This window comes from the organism of the source record quoted next, unplaced genomic scaffold, assembly GCF_019419815.1.
Source record: "Pyrus x bretschneideri cultivar Hongxiangsu unplaced genomic scaffold, Pyrus_bretschneideri_v1 Contig9, whole genome shotgun sequence".
Taxonomy (NCBI): Eukaryota; Viridiplantae; Streptophyta; class Magnoliopsida; order Rosales; family Rosaceae; genus Pyrus; species Pyrus x bretschneideri.
In genome coordinates, this window is record NW_025999831.1 from 435,453 (window position 1) to 448,509 (window position 13,057).

At 35.5% G+C, this 13,057-nt stretch overlaps 2 protein-coding genes across 5 annotated transcripts; one reads left to right on the top strand and one right to left on the bottom strand.

Moving 5' to 3' along the window:
- The first annotated feature begins 3,076 nt into the window (after positions 1-3,076).
- Positions 3,077-7,886, top strand: LOC103944338 (S-sulfo-L-cysteine synthase (O-acetyl-L-serine-dependent), chloroplastic-like). Of its 4 annotated transcripts, XR_666822.3 has the most exons (12): positions 3,077-3,334; positions 4,061-4,169; positions 4,449-4,506; positions 4,703-4,966; positions 5,277-5,414; positions 5,773-5,824; positions 5,935-5,984; positions 6,393-6,452; positions 6,614-6,694; positions 7,333-7,506; positions 7,580-7,637; positions 7,726-7,886. XR_666822.3 is itself a non-coding variant. In XM_048576507.1 (10 exons), exons 1-10 carry the CDS (start codon positions 3,104-3,106, stop codon positions 7,420-7,422), a joined length of 1,149 nt encoding a protein of 382 aa, XP_048432464.1. In that variant the 5' UTR covers positions 3,077-3,103; the 3' UTR covers positions 7,423-7,886. The 4 variants fall into 4 exon arrangements, 2 of the variants coding, with proteins under 2 accessions (XP_048432464.1, XP_009353050.2); XR_666820.2 differs by having other exon boundaries at positions 7,580-7,886; XM_048576507.1 differs by having other exon boundaries at positions 3,077-3,350; positions 7,333-7,886.
- Positions 7,887-10,774: 2,888 nt separating this feature from the next.
- Positions 10,775-12,408, bottom strand: LOC103944337 (transcription factor MYB60). The gene is made up of 3 exons (XM_018646734.2): positions 12,200-12,408; positions 11,860-11,989; positions 10,775-11,638 (listed from the first exon to the last, which is right to left on the bottom strand). The coding sequence occupies exons 1-3, from the start codon at positions 12,330-12,332 to the stop codon at positions 10,924-10,926; spliced, it is 978 nt and encodes a 325-aa protein (XP_018502250.1). The 5' UTR covers positions 12,333-12,408; the 3' UTR covers positions 10,775-10,923.
- Between the last annotated feature and the right edge of the window lie 649 nt (positions 12,409-13,057).

The window sequence follows — 13,057 nt, forward strand, 5'->3', positions numbered from 1 at the left end:
AAAACATACTTGCGAATATCCAATCATAAACAACTCAACGTTCAATGTGTCGAGCCCAATAATTCTGCAACACCTCATTTCGTCGAGAAGGCTAATGAAATGGCCTCTGCAAATAAGGACTCGAAAATCCTTCTTGGTTGAGACTTGGATAGGTAACCAATCGACCTTGACTTAGTGCTGTTTATCCAAACTGAAGGTGCTCCGCGGTCGGCAAATTCTACGGCAACAATGCTGTTTATCCAAACTGAAGATGTTCGCCAGTTGCCTTCACAGTACTGTTTATCCAAACTAAAGATATGTTGGTGAAAAAGAACAAAAATCTCAAAGTGTTTGAGAGGTTTCACGTAGAGCAAGAATTTATTTAGAGTAGTTTGTGTGTTAAATTGAAGAAGGATCCTTCCCATTGCTACTGCCTTTGTATTTATAAGAACGTGCTGCATTGATCCCTGAGCATTACATGATATTTTTTTATTTTTTGGAGTGGATCGGACTCATCATGCAACTATCCAACCAATTTAAAATCTCCATCATCATCTTATTTTCTCCTTATTTTCTCCAGCATTATCCAAATATATGATGATCTCCACGTGCTGGAACCAAAGTGCAATCATGCACTTATCAAAAAGTTCAAACTTGATCCCATCTTTTCCATCTTTTCAAAGCCCACGAGTTCCAACCTGATGCAATTTGCTTGACAAGATTCTTGGCAGCCTGCCAAGAATATTCGGTAGTGTTTTTTTGCCGCCATAAACACTGTATAATTTTTGTCCATGCACGCAAAACAACCTTCCGCTGTCTAAGTCAACTCCAAACTCATTTATTTACTAATTATCACCATAGTTTAAATGAATAATAACCAATTTGCAGCACACTTGAATCTGTCAGTCAACCAAACTGATCCCACCCACACATTCACATTCCAAACATCCAAATCTATTTGAATTGTGCTATCATGTTTCTAGCTTGGACATACACATCTAGTAAATTATTATTAAAAGATAATTATGATAAAAATCATAATATTATCCTTTAATTAAAAAAAATATAATCATTTCAACCACTTTGTTATTCAACGGTCTAAAATTATACTTATTTAACGACTTCGATTATTCGGGCCGATAGTGTAAAATCGTGTCCAAACAGTTATATGTAAAATGTATCCTTTTTTATATATAAAATCTATTTAATATTTCTCTAATCCATTTTTAAACTTATATGGGTACATTCTTTTCTTTTGATTTGAGAATATATCCATGTTAAGTTTCATTGAAAATACTTACTAATGTTATTAAGCCTAATATTTATTACTTTTTTTTGTGTGGTTTTGAAGAATGTACCCATGTTTTGGTACAATAATTTTTTTGTTTATTGTGATGAATGTACCCATGATATACACACACAATAGTATAATTTATATTTTAATATTTTTAATCCCACAAATTATGGGTTTTTATTTAAAATCTCATTAATATGAACAACTATAAGTTTCAATTTTTACATTAATGTCAGAGAATTCGATTTTTACACAATAGTAGCATACATAGAAATAAACTATTACATTAATGTCAGAGACTTCGATCAAAAATTAAAAACCAATAAGACTTCAGTAAAAATGTATTGATAATTAGGAATCACATCCAATGTCTTCCTTTAATTTAAGTTGTATGTTTGCCTGATATAAATGGTGAAACGAAGAAAGCTGAGAAGTTAGAAATATGGCAATGATTGACGAGAATCGTAACAATTAATTTCAATTTTGAGTTTTAACAATTTAGCAATGGCTTGCCGCAAAATTTTGAAAAGTCGTTAGCCTAACGGTCATTTCGATTTGGATGTTTTGTTCGATCGACAATATAATCTAATTAAAGTTGTATGTTTGTCTTTATATAAACGGCGAAATGAAGAAAGCACTGAAGTTGGACATATGGGAATGATTGAGGAGAATCGGGATCAATTAATTTCAATTTTGGGTTTTAACAAATTGGCAGTAATCTGCTGTAAAATTTTAAAAAAGTCGTTAGTTTAACGGTTAAGAAATCCATCGAGTGTGTAACGGTACATTTGAGGGTTTTGTTTTATTTCCTTTTCTGGAACGTATTTATTTCTTTTTCTAGAAGTTATCTAAATTACATATAAATAGGTTCTTCTTTGTCATTCAAAGGAGGGTAAAGATTATCTAATCTTCTATCATAACAAGAAAGCTAAGGACAGTAACGTAATTTTATAAAACAAAATTTTGCTAATTTTTATTTAAGCATCACCTAACATCTCTAATTAAATAATAATAATAATAATAATAATAATAATATTAAACCTCTCTCCCTCTCTCTCCACTGTCGCGTTCTCTCTCTCTCTCTCTCTCTCTCTCTCTCTCTCTCTCTCTTTTCTCTCATTCAACTTTAAAAACAAAAATAAAAGATTTTACATACACAACCACGAGTTGGTGGTCTAGTGGTAAAGAGCGAATTATAAGGCTTTCTTAAAACTAAAAACTAGAGATCTCGGGTTCGAAACCCGTTGCTGCTTGCTGGTGTAGAAGGCAGACTTGTGTCCAGGGGGAGGTTGAAATGCCTCTGTGAGTCTTCCAGGCCCTCAGAATGGGTGGATAACTATGGCTTGTCGCCAGTTGTCCCCCGTTTAAAAAAAAAAAAAAATTCACATACACTTTGTATGTGGGCATATACTAGTAAAAAAAGTAGACTTGAGAACTCAAGCTTGCCTATAACGAAAATACACGCCTAAAGTGAGACTACATACACACAAATAACTCTAACCTAAAATTTTGGGTGTATTACAAGGACAAAACAATACAGATTGTCCTAAGATCAAGAACACCACTTTATACAATGAGGCGCGCTCACAGTAACGTAGTATTTTTTGTTCAATAATGCGTAATTATGTGTAAATTTTTTTCACATGATAAAATATTATTAAATCGATACACAACATGACAATGAATCTGTTTTATATAAGTTATTCTCCTGCACCTGTCCCAAATCAAAAGAAACAGAAGGGCAAAACCGTCAACTACCCCCGGTATGTTGTTAGTGTACCCACGATACCCAATCTAAACTAAACCCCTCAAAAACCTTTTTCTGAATCAATGGCTATTTTATCACCTCCTCTGCTTCTTCCTCTTCCTCTTCCTCCTCCCTTCTCATCTCCCGGCCACCGTTTCGCTTCCTTCAAAATCCCCAGAAATTCCACCAATGGAGCTCTTCTCGGAGGACAGCTCGCAAAACGGCACGGTCTCGTGTTTGCCAAAGCTTCCTCCTATCTCTACGCCAACAGAGAAGAGCTTGACACTGTCAATATCGCCGAGGATGTCACGCAGGTTCTGCTCCAATTTTGTTCTTTCGTTTTAGCTTCTTTTTAACTCGCATTTGCTGAATTTTTAATCTTTTTTTATCTGAATAATCTCTCTAAATGCTAAGAATTTAACTGGGTATTTCTGCAATTTCGGCACTGTATTGGTATTTGGTTGGATTCTCAGAAAACTGGTACGAGAAATTTAGTAAATTAGAAAAACACCCTCAAAACTTTTTTTATTCAAGAACTCACATGAAGAAAAAAAGAAAAAAAAACCCTTAACTATCCACTTGTCATTTTCTATTTATTCTCAGTTGTGAAATTCTTTGGTGCCCTTCTCTCGTTGCGAAGTATGAATGGCCTTTTTATAAAGTATCGAGCTTGAAGTGTTTTTCTTTAAAGTGATGGTTCCTGTTGATTAATTGCTACGGAAAGTACTCGAAAATCAAGTGATAACAAATTTCACACTCTGGACTGTAGCAAGTTAGATTATGGAAATGTAACCGTGCATTGTTTAAGTGTTGGATTCAACATTCAAAATCCCCGTTGTATGATATGAATTTATTACTTCATTAGGTGATGTGGTCATGCGTTTTTGGGAATAGATTTCTCATTGTAGTTGCTGACCCGTTTTCAGTTTTCGCATTTCACAACAATATACGACATTGTCTTTGTCAGTGAATTTTGTGTACATGATGATTTACATTCTCAAACTTTTGTTGACTTGAACTGTTATGACGAATTAATGTAGTTGATCGGAGCACACCCATGGTATACCTCAACAAAGTTTCCGAAGGTTGTGTGGCAAATATTGCAGCAAAGCTTGAATCTATGGAACCCTGCCGAAGTGTCAAGGATAGGTAACCTGCCGACTGATTTGTTGTCATTTTTCCCTGAAGGCTTGCTAGATACTTTAACCCTTTTTTGTCATATTGATTTTTAATCTTGTTTGACATTCTGATTGTAGAAGATTGTTAAGGCATATGGAACCATCTGTTGATTAACTGCCCCATTTGGTAGATTAGTAGTTATTAATTTTGAATGGAACTAAGTATCTTAGCTGATCAGTCAGAATTGCCATGTCACTACAGTTTCCGCGTCAGATGAACTCATGTTTTTTATGCTGACTGACATTTCAGAATTGGCTGTAGCATGATATTGAATGCTGAAAAATGTGGGTTAATATCTCCTGGGAAGGTGATGATAAGTTATTATACCAAAACTTTACTGTATAGATCAATATTTTACTTTGTCATCTCAGATGACTTTGCTAGTTACATGGACTAAGATGTTTTAGCGTTTGCCAAAGCCATGTTTCTGTTTTGGGTGGGTTTTCTTTCGCGTTTCTTTCTGCTATACATAAGAATTATATTTCCTTTGTGTAACCATGCAGACTGTATTAGTTGAACCAACTAGTGGAAATACAGGACTTGGTATTGCTTTTGTTGCTGCAACCAAAGGATATAAACTTATAATCACCATGCCTGCATCCATAAATATTGAAAGGAGGATTCTTTTACGCGCATTTGGGGCAGAGGTTGTTTTGACAGATCCAGAAAAGGGTTTGAAAGGAGCGTTAGATAAAGCTGGGGAAATTGTTCTCAGCACACCAAATTCATATATGCTTCAACAGTTTGATAATGCTGCGAATGCAGAGGTAATTTCTATTTTCTCTGGATGCACATCAATAATACTATTGGTTATATATATCACATGTATATCGTATTATATATATATATATATATATATATATATTTGAGAAGAAACGAAAGAATTTTATATAAAAGAGAGTATTTACATAAGTGGAAAAGAGTTCCACCTAGAACCGGGAGTAAGTAGCAAGGACCTTTAAGGTAATGCTAATTAAACAATGGTAAAGCTAAATCATATCATTTAACGGCTGCTAACAAATCCCTTATATAGTATTATATAATCATGTACTTAAGATACACATTTTTGAAAGACAGATCCATTTCGATGCTACCGGGCCAGAAATATGGGAGGATACCATGGGTAATGTTGACATATTTGTTGCTGCTATTGGAACTGGTGGCACTGTTACAGGCACTGGGCGTTACCTGAAAATGATGAACAAGGAGATAAAGGTCAGGATAGTTCATAATGTACATACATATCGCATAATTTGTCTCATAGCAACAATTGATTTAATAAGTTATGGAGCATAGTCATTTGAGTTATAGGAAGAAAAAAACACAATGTTAAATGCGCATTATGGATACTGTTAGTGGTATTTCATATTATCGTTGATACTGGATTTGAGAGGGAAAAGATAAACCCGAGTGTAAGCAAACGGTGAAGGTGGAACAACTTAGCACCTCTAGATTAAATATGAGTGCTTTCTCTTACTTGGCTTTGATAAGTGGAAATTAGAGTGACTTAAGCTTTATTGGTTAATGTGTTTGTAACTCTGGATTGCATGCTTTTGTAACTTTGATTATCCAGGTAGTAGGTGTGGAACCTGCAGAGAGGAGAGTAATATCTGGAGAAAATCCAGGTGAAATCACTGTTGCTCTTCATTTTTATTACATCATTTTTCTGTTGTAGTTTCTTATTCAATAATATGGTATGCTTGTACTATATAACTTATGTAAGCAATTCATGCAGGCTATGTACCAAGCATTTTGGATGTTAATTTGCTCGATGAGGTCATCAAGGTAAATGGATTTGTGTTGTCTCTTAGTTGTTATCATTACTATTATTGTTGTTGTCTTATCGTTTCTTGGCTTAGAATTATTGAATCAAAATTCTAGCTTCCCTCATTTGTTTCTCCTCCTCACCCTTTCCTTTCTTTCTTCACTCTTCCTCCCTTGATCCTGTCTATTCTGCTCTTTTTCTTTTCTTTCCTTCCCTCCCAACTGGTACTGAATGCATCAACATAAACCCATTCTACTGGCATGAGTATTTTGGATTACTTTGATAATTACTTTGATAAGCTATGCGAATCAGCTTGTCGACAATCTTTTTTTTTTTTTAATTTTTTTCCGGGGTGGTCTTGCTTCTCACTTGTCTGTTGGAAATATAATCTGATAAATTTCTCTAATCGTTTTTTTATCTAAATGTAGGTTACCAACGATGAAGCTGTTGAAATGGCGAGGAGGCTAGCATTGGAGGAAGGCTTACTGGTAATTTGCGACTACTCTTCGATATGGAGCATTTTATAAGCGACAAGCACCAACTTCTTCTGAAACTCATCATATGTTTAACTTAGAAATCCACCCCATTTTTTCTGCAGTTCTATCCTAATTTAAGGTGATTTTGATAATTCAATATGCAATACTTGTAGGTTGGTATTTCATCGGGTGCTGCTGCGGCTGCTGCAATAAGTTTAGCAAGAAGACCTGAGAATACTGGAAAACTTATTGCGGTATGGTTTTCTCTTTTGATTACATTTGTCATCTTATTCTCCCCTTTCATGATTATTTATACAATTGGACTAGCTGTGCTGGGTACTATTAATGTCATTAGTTTGCGACATGAGCAACTTATAGAGTAAGAAGCTGATGCACAAGTTGAATGGTTTAAAATTGTCCTGAAAGACGTATGATGTATTTTGATCAAGCTATTTCATTCTGAAATGCATTTGAGGCTTAACAAAACTTAGCTAAAGCATGCGATGCTTCATTTTTTACATAATCGTGGGGCAGATTCAGATTAGATGTCTCAATCCAATCTTATGAGGAAGTAACCCGTGATTCCTCATACATTCTTTTTATTGCAGAATAAAACTAATGACAATATTTCATTCATAACATAAATGAAACAGAGCGAGAAAGAACTAATCATTCTGACTGAAAACATACTTCATTCTAAATTGTACTGAAACCGAGTGTGCTAAACGATACTCTTACCTGTTAGTGACAATTACAGTTGATTATGTTTTGTACCATTCCAAACAGTATTGTGTCAATTTATTTTGGCTCGATATTTTGGCACTTATATTGGTATATAACATCTTATCTGGAATGCATATTTTCTAATCTGTATCTGTGTTTCATTTTATAGGTTATATTTCCAAGTTTTGGTGAGAGGTATATTCCCACTGTACTTTTCCAATCAATTTACGAAGAAGTTCAGAAGATGAAGGGAAAATAATCATATTAGTCCAGACAATATATCATCGTAAAGATTGACTGCCATACAAATCAAGCAAACAGAAATCAACGTGTTTCCAAGAAGGTAAATAGATTTGATCTGTTACACATGTGTCATTTGAATGCTGTTGTGATTCACTGATGGCAGATTACTCCAGGTTACGTTTTAAAGGAATGCAGAGAGTAGTTGATGAATGAAAAATCAGAAAAATTGAGGTTGGTTTTTAGATAGGATGTTTTGCCTCGTCTTGTCCATTTAATTCTTTCGGAAGCGGTCTTAATGTATGTTTTGATTCATATGTAGGATGCATATTTTGATTCAGATGGAAAATATATCTTGTTATACATTGATCGAAACCAAGTTTAGAGAAAAACCTAGGGATGTTACACACAGTCGATCATCTATGAACTTAAATAGGTGCTGATGCAACGAGATTACGATGAAATGAAATTCCTTGTTCCACAGACCAACTTACCACAGTCCTGAGTCCCACTTTATTAGTATGATTGTTGCATCCGTCTGAGTTCACAACTCCATGTCACTTTCGTGCTTGAATCCACAACAACCACTTCGTTGTCATTTTCGTTTCTCTGCAATTATAACTTGAAGCTCATGAATTCGCATCCATCTTAGTAATTGAAAAGTAAACTGTATTTGCCTTGTTTGTATATCTATGGATGGAAATCTTATTGGAAAATCCGTTTCTCGCGGATACGCACCCGTTTAGGGGAAGATTTAGGATTTTTGTCTATAGAGTTCTGGTCCTCCAAGATAGAGTTCTACATAATTTATCTTTCCAGGTTCAACTCAAATGTATGATGACATTTGCATTGAGTTTGATACCGAACTATTGTGTGTTTTAGCTAAAGTCCATCTCCCCTCTCCTCTCCGTCATCCTTACTCTATTTGTGTAAAATATCGTTGTATAAAAAAATCCACCTATAAAAAGCAACTAAACAACCTCTTACCCCTAATCCCAAACTTAGTATGTGAAATTATTGAAAGACTAAAGGCCTTACGTAATCTAAGGTTTGTAAGACGACATTAATTTAGGGTAAGTTGGGAGATTAAGGTGGCTTATCAAGCATGGGGGAATAATTGGTCCTATAATCCTATTGGATGTAGTAATAAAGACTTGTCACAATTTCCTTTATTGGGAGTCCATAATTAATGGATCACCTCATATGTATTTTTAAGGAAAAATTGATTAGCATAGCAAAGGGGAAACTTAAGTTTAGTTTATGTTTATGTTTGTGTGTCAACTTCTAAATATCAACAGATTTGAGAGAATTTTTTTTTTTTTTTTTTTTTTTAAACTAGTGTATCCAAGTCTTTCACCTTACTAATCACTAGGTCTCTCGTATGACCCCGCATATCCCTTCAGATTTTAAAATCCATCACTCGAACATAGCCTAAAAACACTAAAACCATATCCGCACGGGAACGGAGTTGCTTTCATATTCCAATACATAATCACGTACACATAAGGTTTGATCTTTGGACTACAATGGTAGCCTTATTCTCTAAACCCACACAAGGTGGTTAAAAAGAACCAAGACCCCGGGAGTAGCCACCAACTACAAAATAGGCTACTTCTTTTCTGCTCAGAGTGATTAAAAAGGGCTCTCTGTCCGATAGAGTTAGTAATTAATATACTAATTTTTTTTAATCACTATTGGTTATATCAATCAGAAGAGGATCCTCTTCGGATCCAGTTTGTGGGGATCCTAGGGATCCCCACATCCTAACCGTTCATCGTATATTGTGCGGCTAGTCTTCGTCAGATACTATTTGTGATTAATTTTAAATAAAAAAAGTCAAATGATTTCTGACCTAACAATATACGATGAATGGTTAAAATGTAGAGATTCCTAACAAAGTGGATCCGGATGGGATCCAATTCCATATCAATTCTTGTGAAAGTTTTGAGGAATGGACCACAACAAGAAGATGGCGTTTTGTGATTGGTTGTTGTTGTCTGTAAAGGCATGCACATACATGACATGAGACTCAAAGCCTTTTATTTCCTACGTCATGTGAAAGCTTTTTAGTTTTTCTCGCATTTGCATTGCTTGGAACGTACGTAGGAGGTGGGGAAAGAAGATTTATATTGGCACGGGGGGATCCAGGATTTGAGGTTGGGGATTTCAGAGTTAAAAGGTCAAGTTTTTTCAATAGAAACAGAGCGCAATGTGTGAAAAAAAAAAATCAATTCATTTACCAAGCCATTTCTTCAAACATTTGGTGGGCTAGTTGTCGTCAGCCAAATCATGTTGCGCACATATCAATGGCTATCAACATATCTCGAAGTAATCTAACAGGAGACAGTAGTCAAAGTGGCAGCATCTTGCCCGCAAATTCACTAGTTCCCAACTTTACTGACAAGCGTGAGAGCGATGCACTCAGGTTTCGTCTCGCACATCTCCTTGACCCATCCTCTTTAATTCGTGGGTAGGGTTTTGGAGGCTGCAATGAGAGATGAGATATCACAGCTTTCGCTTGCTTCTCACACCGAAAGGTAAATAAGCTCACGTGTAATTTGCTCACATCATTTTCCCCCAAAAAGTAGGGACTTTTGAGGCAACCAATTACCTCTTTTGCATGCACGAGACCTTCGTCACGCAAATCCCACTCTCCCCGATTTTTTGCTAATTGTTTCCATCTTTGTTCAAGTATATGATTAATTCTGTTCTCAAAAAAAAAAAAAAATATATATATATATATATGATTAATTAACATAACTAAATACACATAAGAAAAAAAGAATGATTAAAAACTTCTCATTTGGAAGTGCTTTTAAAATAGTTGAAAGCAATTTTGGTGAAAATATTTTTGAAACCAATCCTTAGTAAAAATGCAAGTGAATCCTAGAAAAGTACTTAAAATGCTATCGGAACACAAAGACATTTTTTTCTAAAAACACTTTTAATAATTTTAAAAACACTTTCAAATATGCACTTCTCTCTCTACTTATTATTTGAAGTATAGGAGTAGTTAATTACCATGGAGCAATTACCTGTAAACTTGAATAACAGTCAATGTACCTACCTACATTTCAATATATTTACTCAATATTAATTGCACATATACTTTACTTAGGCCAATTTGCTCTTGCGTCCTGCTAGCATCAAGGGCCAGCCAATAAATGAAATATTTTAAGTCAATTTATTTTCCATTTGAAATGTAGGTTTGGAACTCAATTTTGTTATTGTTAGACTGCATTCAACCAAGGTCACCTGGCAATCGAACTCAGAACTTTGGGTGCAAGGCGTAAAACCAACTCAGCGTTAAGACCCTTGTCATTTGAACAATAAAAGTTTCACACACCAAAGATAAATGATGATCAACTTTCTTGAAATATTCCATCCATTCACAAAGAAAAGAAATTGAAGTTACAATTAACAAATTAAGACCCTTCATTTGTTGTAGATTTTTCCTACTAGGGTTATGTTTAAGCAGCTAGCTTAACCTCTTAAGGCATAGCTAGCTAGCTAATTAAGCTCAAACCAAGGACATTGGAGACAATTCCATCATCTGATCATCTTCTACATGTCCAGCACTTTCATCCAACAGCCACTTCTCAAGAAACGTCAATGGAGGATTGTTACAGTTAGTACTACTGCTTTCACATCGAAGAATTTGCTTACTCTTCTGATCCTCATCGCGCAGAAGATGGCGATCATGAATTATTTCCCCATTGTTTGGAACTTTAATACTAAGTTGTGACACCTTGTTGTTAGAATAAGTAGATGAATCACAAGTAGACCTGTCCCACGAAGCAAAATTGTTCAAGTTCTCATACGACAGAATCGATTCAAACTCCTCGTTAGATGCTAGATTTCCTGTGCTAATACCGCTAGGTTTTCCTTGATCATCGTCACTTGCAGCATGGTGTTTGAGGCTGGAGGTCCTTGGAGTTGGGGAGGATCTCATCCAACCTTCTAGGAGCCGCGAAATGTTCTCGGTGCTTGAGGCGTATGTGGAGGAGGATTGGTTGTTCCTCAGAATAATTGAGGAGGCTTGGCTTGTCATATTATCTAAGCTCCCTTCACTCAAACTCATCCTTGATACATTTACGTTAAACGGATCATCTGACGTTGTGTGAGGATCAAGAGCTGATTGAAAGTTCTTCAGCTTCTTCTTCAAGTGAGTGTTCCAGTAGTTCTTTATGTCGTTATCGGTTCTCTGTGGCAGGTAGGAAGCTATTGCTGCCCATCTGCTCGATCAAACCAGTATTAATTATTCATATAATTAAACTCACCAATTTAATACACACCTATAAGAATAAAAACACTCACACATAACCTTTTCCGATAGCAGAATGCCTTTTCCGACAACATTTGATTCTCGCTAATAACAATTATGTTGTATTATTGACAATCGTCGATAGTTAAAAAAAGAAGAAGTAATGAACGAAGAAGTTTGAAGATGAATTACTTGTTACCCAATAAAGCTTGCAAGTGAATGATCATCCCTTCTTCATGAGGTGTGAAGTTACCGCGCTTGATTCCCGGTCTGAGATAGTTAGTCCATCTGAGTCTGCAACTTTTGCTGCACCTCATCAACCCTTTTTGCACCCAAAAATTCAAGAAAAAATTGAATAAATGTACAAAACATCAATTCACAAAGAAATTAAAAGGAAAAATCATAACACATAATATAATAGTAACTAAATTGCTTAAAACTTTTTTCTAACACAAGCTTAAATAGGGAAGGGAGAAATCGAACTCAAGACCTCGAGTGAAAAGATAAATGCTGAATTTTATGATAAAATTACCAGTGTTGGTGGGAACTGATCTCCAATTTCCAGGACCATGCTCTTGGATGTAAGAAACAAGGATGATGTCCTCCTCTGGAGTCCATGGACCTTTCTTGATTCCAACCTTCTCACAGCAAGGAGGCCTTACCATCTCTCTCTCTCTCTCTCTCTCTCTCTCTCTAGATCTCTGCCCTCTAACCAAGACCTAAAATACAGACCTAAACATTTCAAATAGTACTCTTATGTTATGAGCTCATATATATATATATATATGAATGTATGCATGCATGCATGTATGTATGTATATATCTATATATATATATATATATATATGTAAATGTATGAATGTATGCATGCATGCATGTATATATATACGTGTGTGTATTGATCATCTACCTGGCTGAGTAATCTGCCCTTTGTTATTAAACAACTTTAATATAGTCTATCAGTAGAAACCAAAGTCAGAAGGGGAAGTCGATCAAGGATTCGGGTCCTCTCCGGATCCGTCCGCTCACCCGATCTGGCCGTCCGTAATAGATCGTGTGGCTAAAATGAACTGTCGCTTCAACTGTCTTCCCTCAAATATCCATAGCTTTTTGTATCACTATACGCATGCATCGTGAACCTCCTAAATTCCCTACTTATGGTGAAAAAATGATTGGGTGATGACATGTATGAAAACACAAACTATTAAATGAGGTCCTTAAGAAGGATTTCTTACTACAACTAAACCTTAAACCCTAAACTATTTTCAATGTGAGAGTTACTACTTTTCATTCCTTGTGTGTTAGTAAAGCATGTATACATGTTGGGAATGATAACATCTTCTAGCATGAGCAAGGTTCTAAAAGACGCTAGGCATTAGTCGGGCGGCGA

Excerpts from the sequence above, each read along its gene's own strand:
- LOC103944338 (XM_048576507.1), top strand. The coding sequence starts at position 3,104 with ATGGCTATTTTATCACCTCCTCTGCTTCTTCCTCTTCCTCTTCCTCCT. Across the intron at positions 3,351-4,060 it reads GCAGGTTCTGCTCCAATTTT|TTGATCGGAGCACACCCATG; the intron begins GTTCTTTCGTTT and ends GAATTAATGTAG. Across the intron at positions 4,967-5,276 it reads ATAATGCTGCGAATGCAGAG|ATCCATTTCGATGCTACCGG; the intron begins GTAATTTCTATT and ends TTTGAAAGACAG.
- LOC103944337 (XM_018646734.2), bottom strand. The coding sequence starts at position 12,332 with ATGGTAAGGCCTCCTTGCTGTGAGAAGGTTGGAATCAAGAAAGGTCCA. Across the intron at positions 11,990-12,199 it reads ATCAGTTCCCACCAACACTG|GGTTGATGAGGTGCAGCAAA; the intron begins GTAATTTTATCA and ends GGGTGCAAAAAG. Across the intron at positions 11,639-11,859 it reads CAAGCTTTATTGGGTAACAA|ATGGGCAGCAATAGCTTCCT; the intron begins GTAATTCATCTT and ends TTGATCGAGCAG.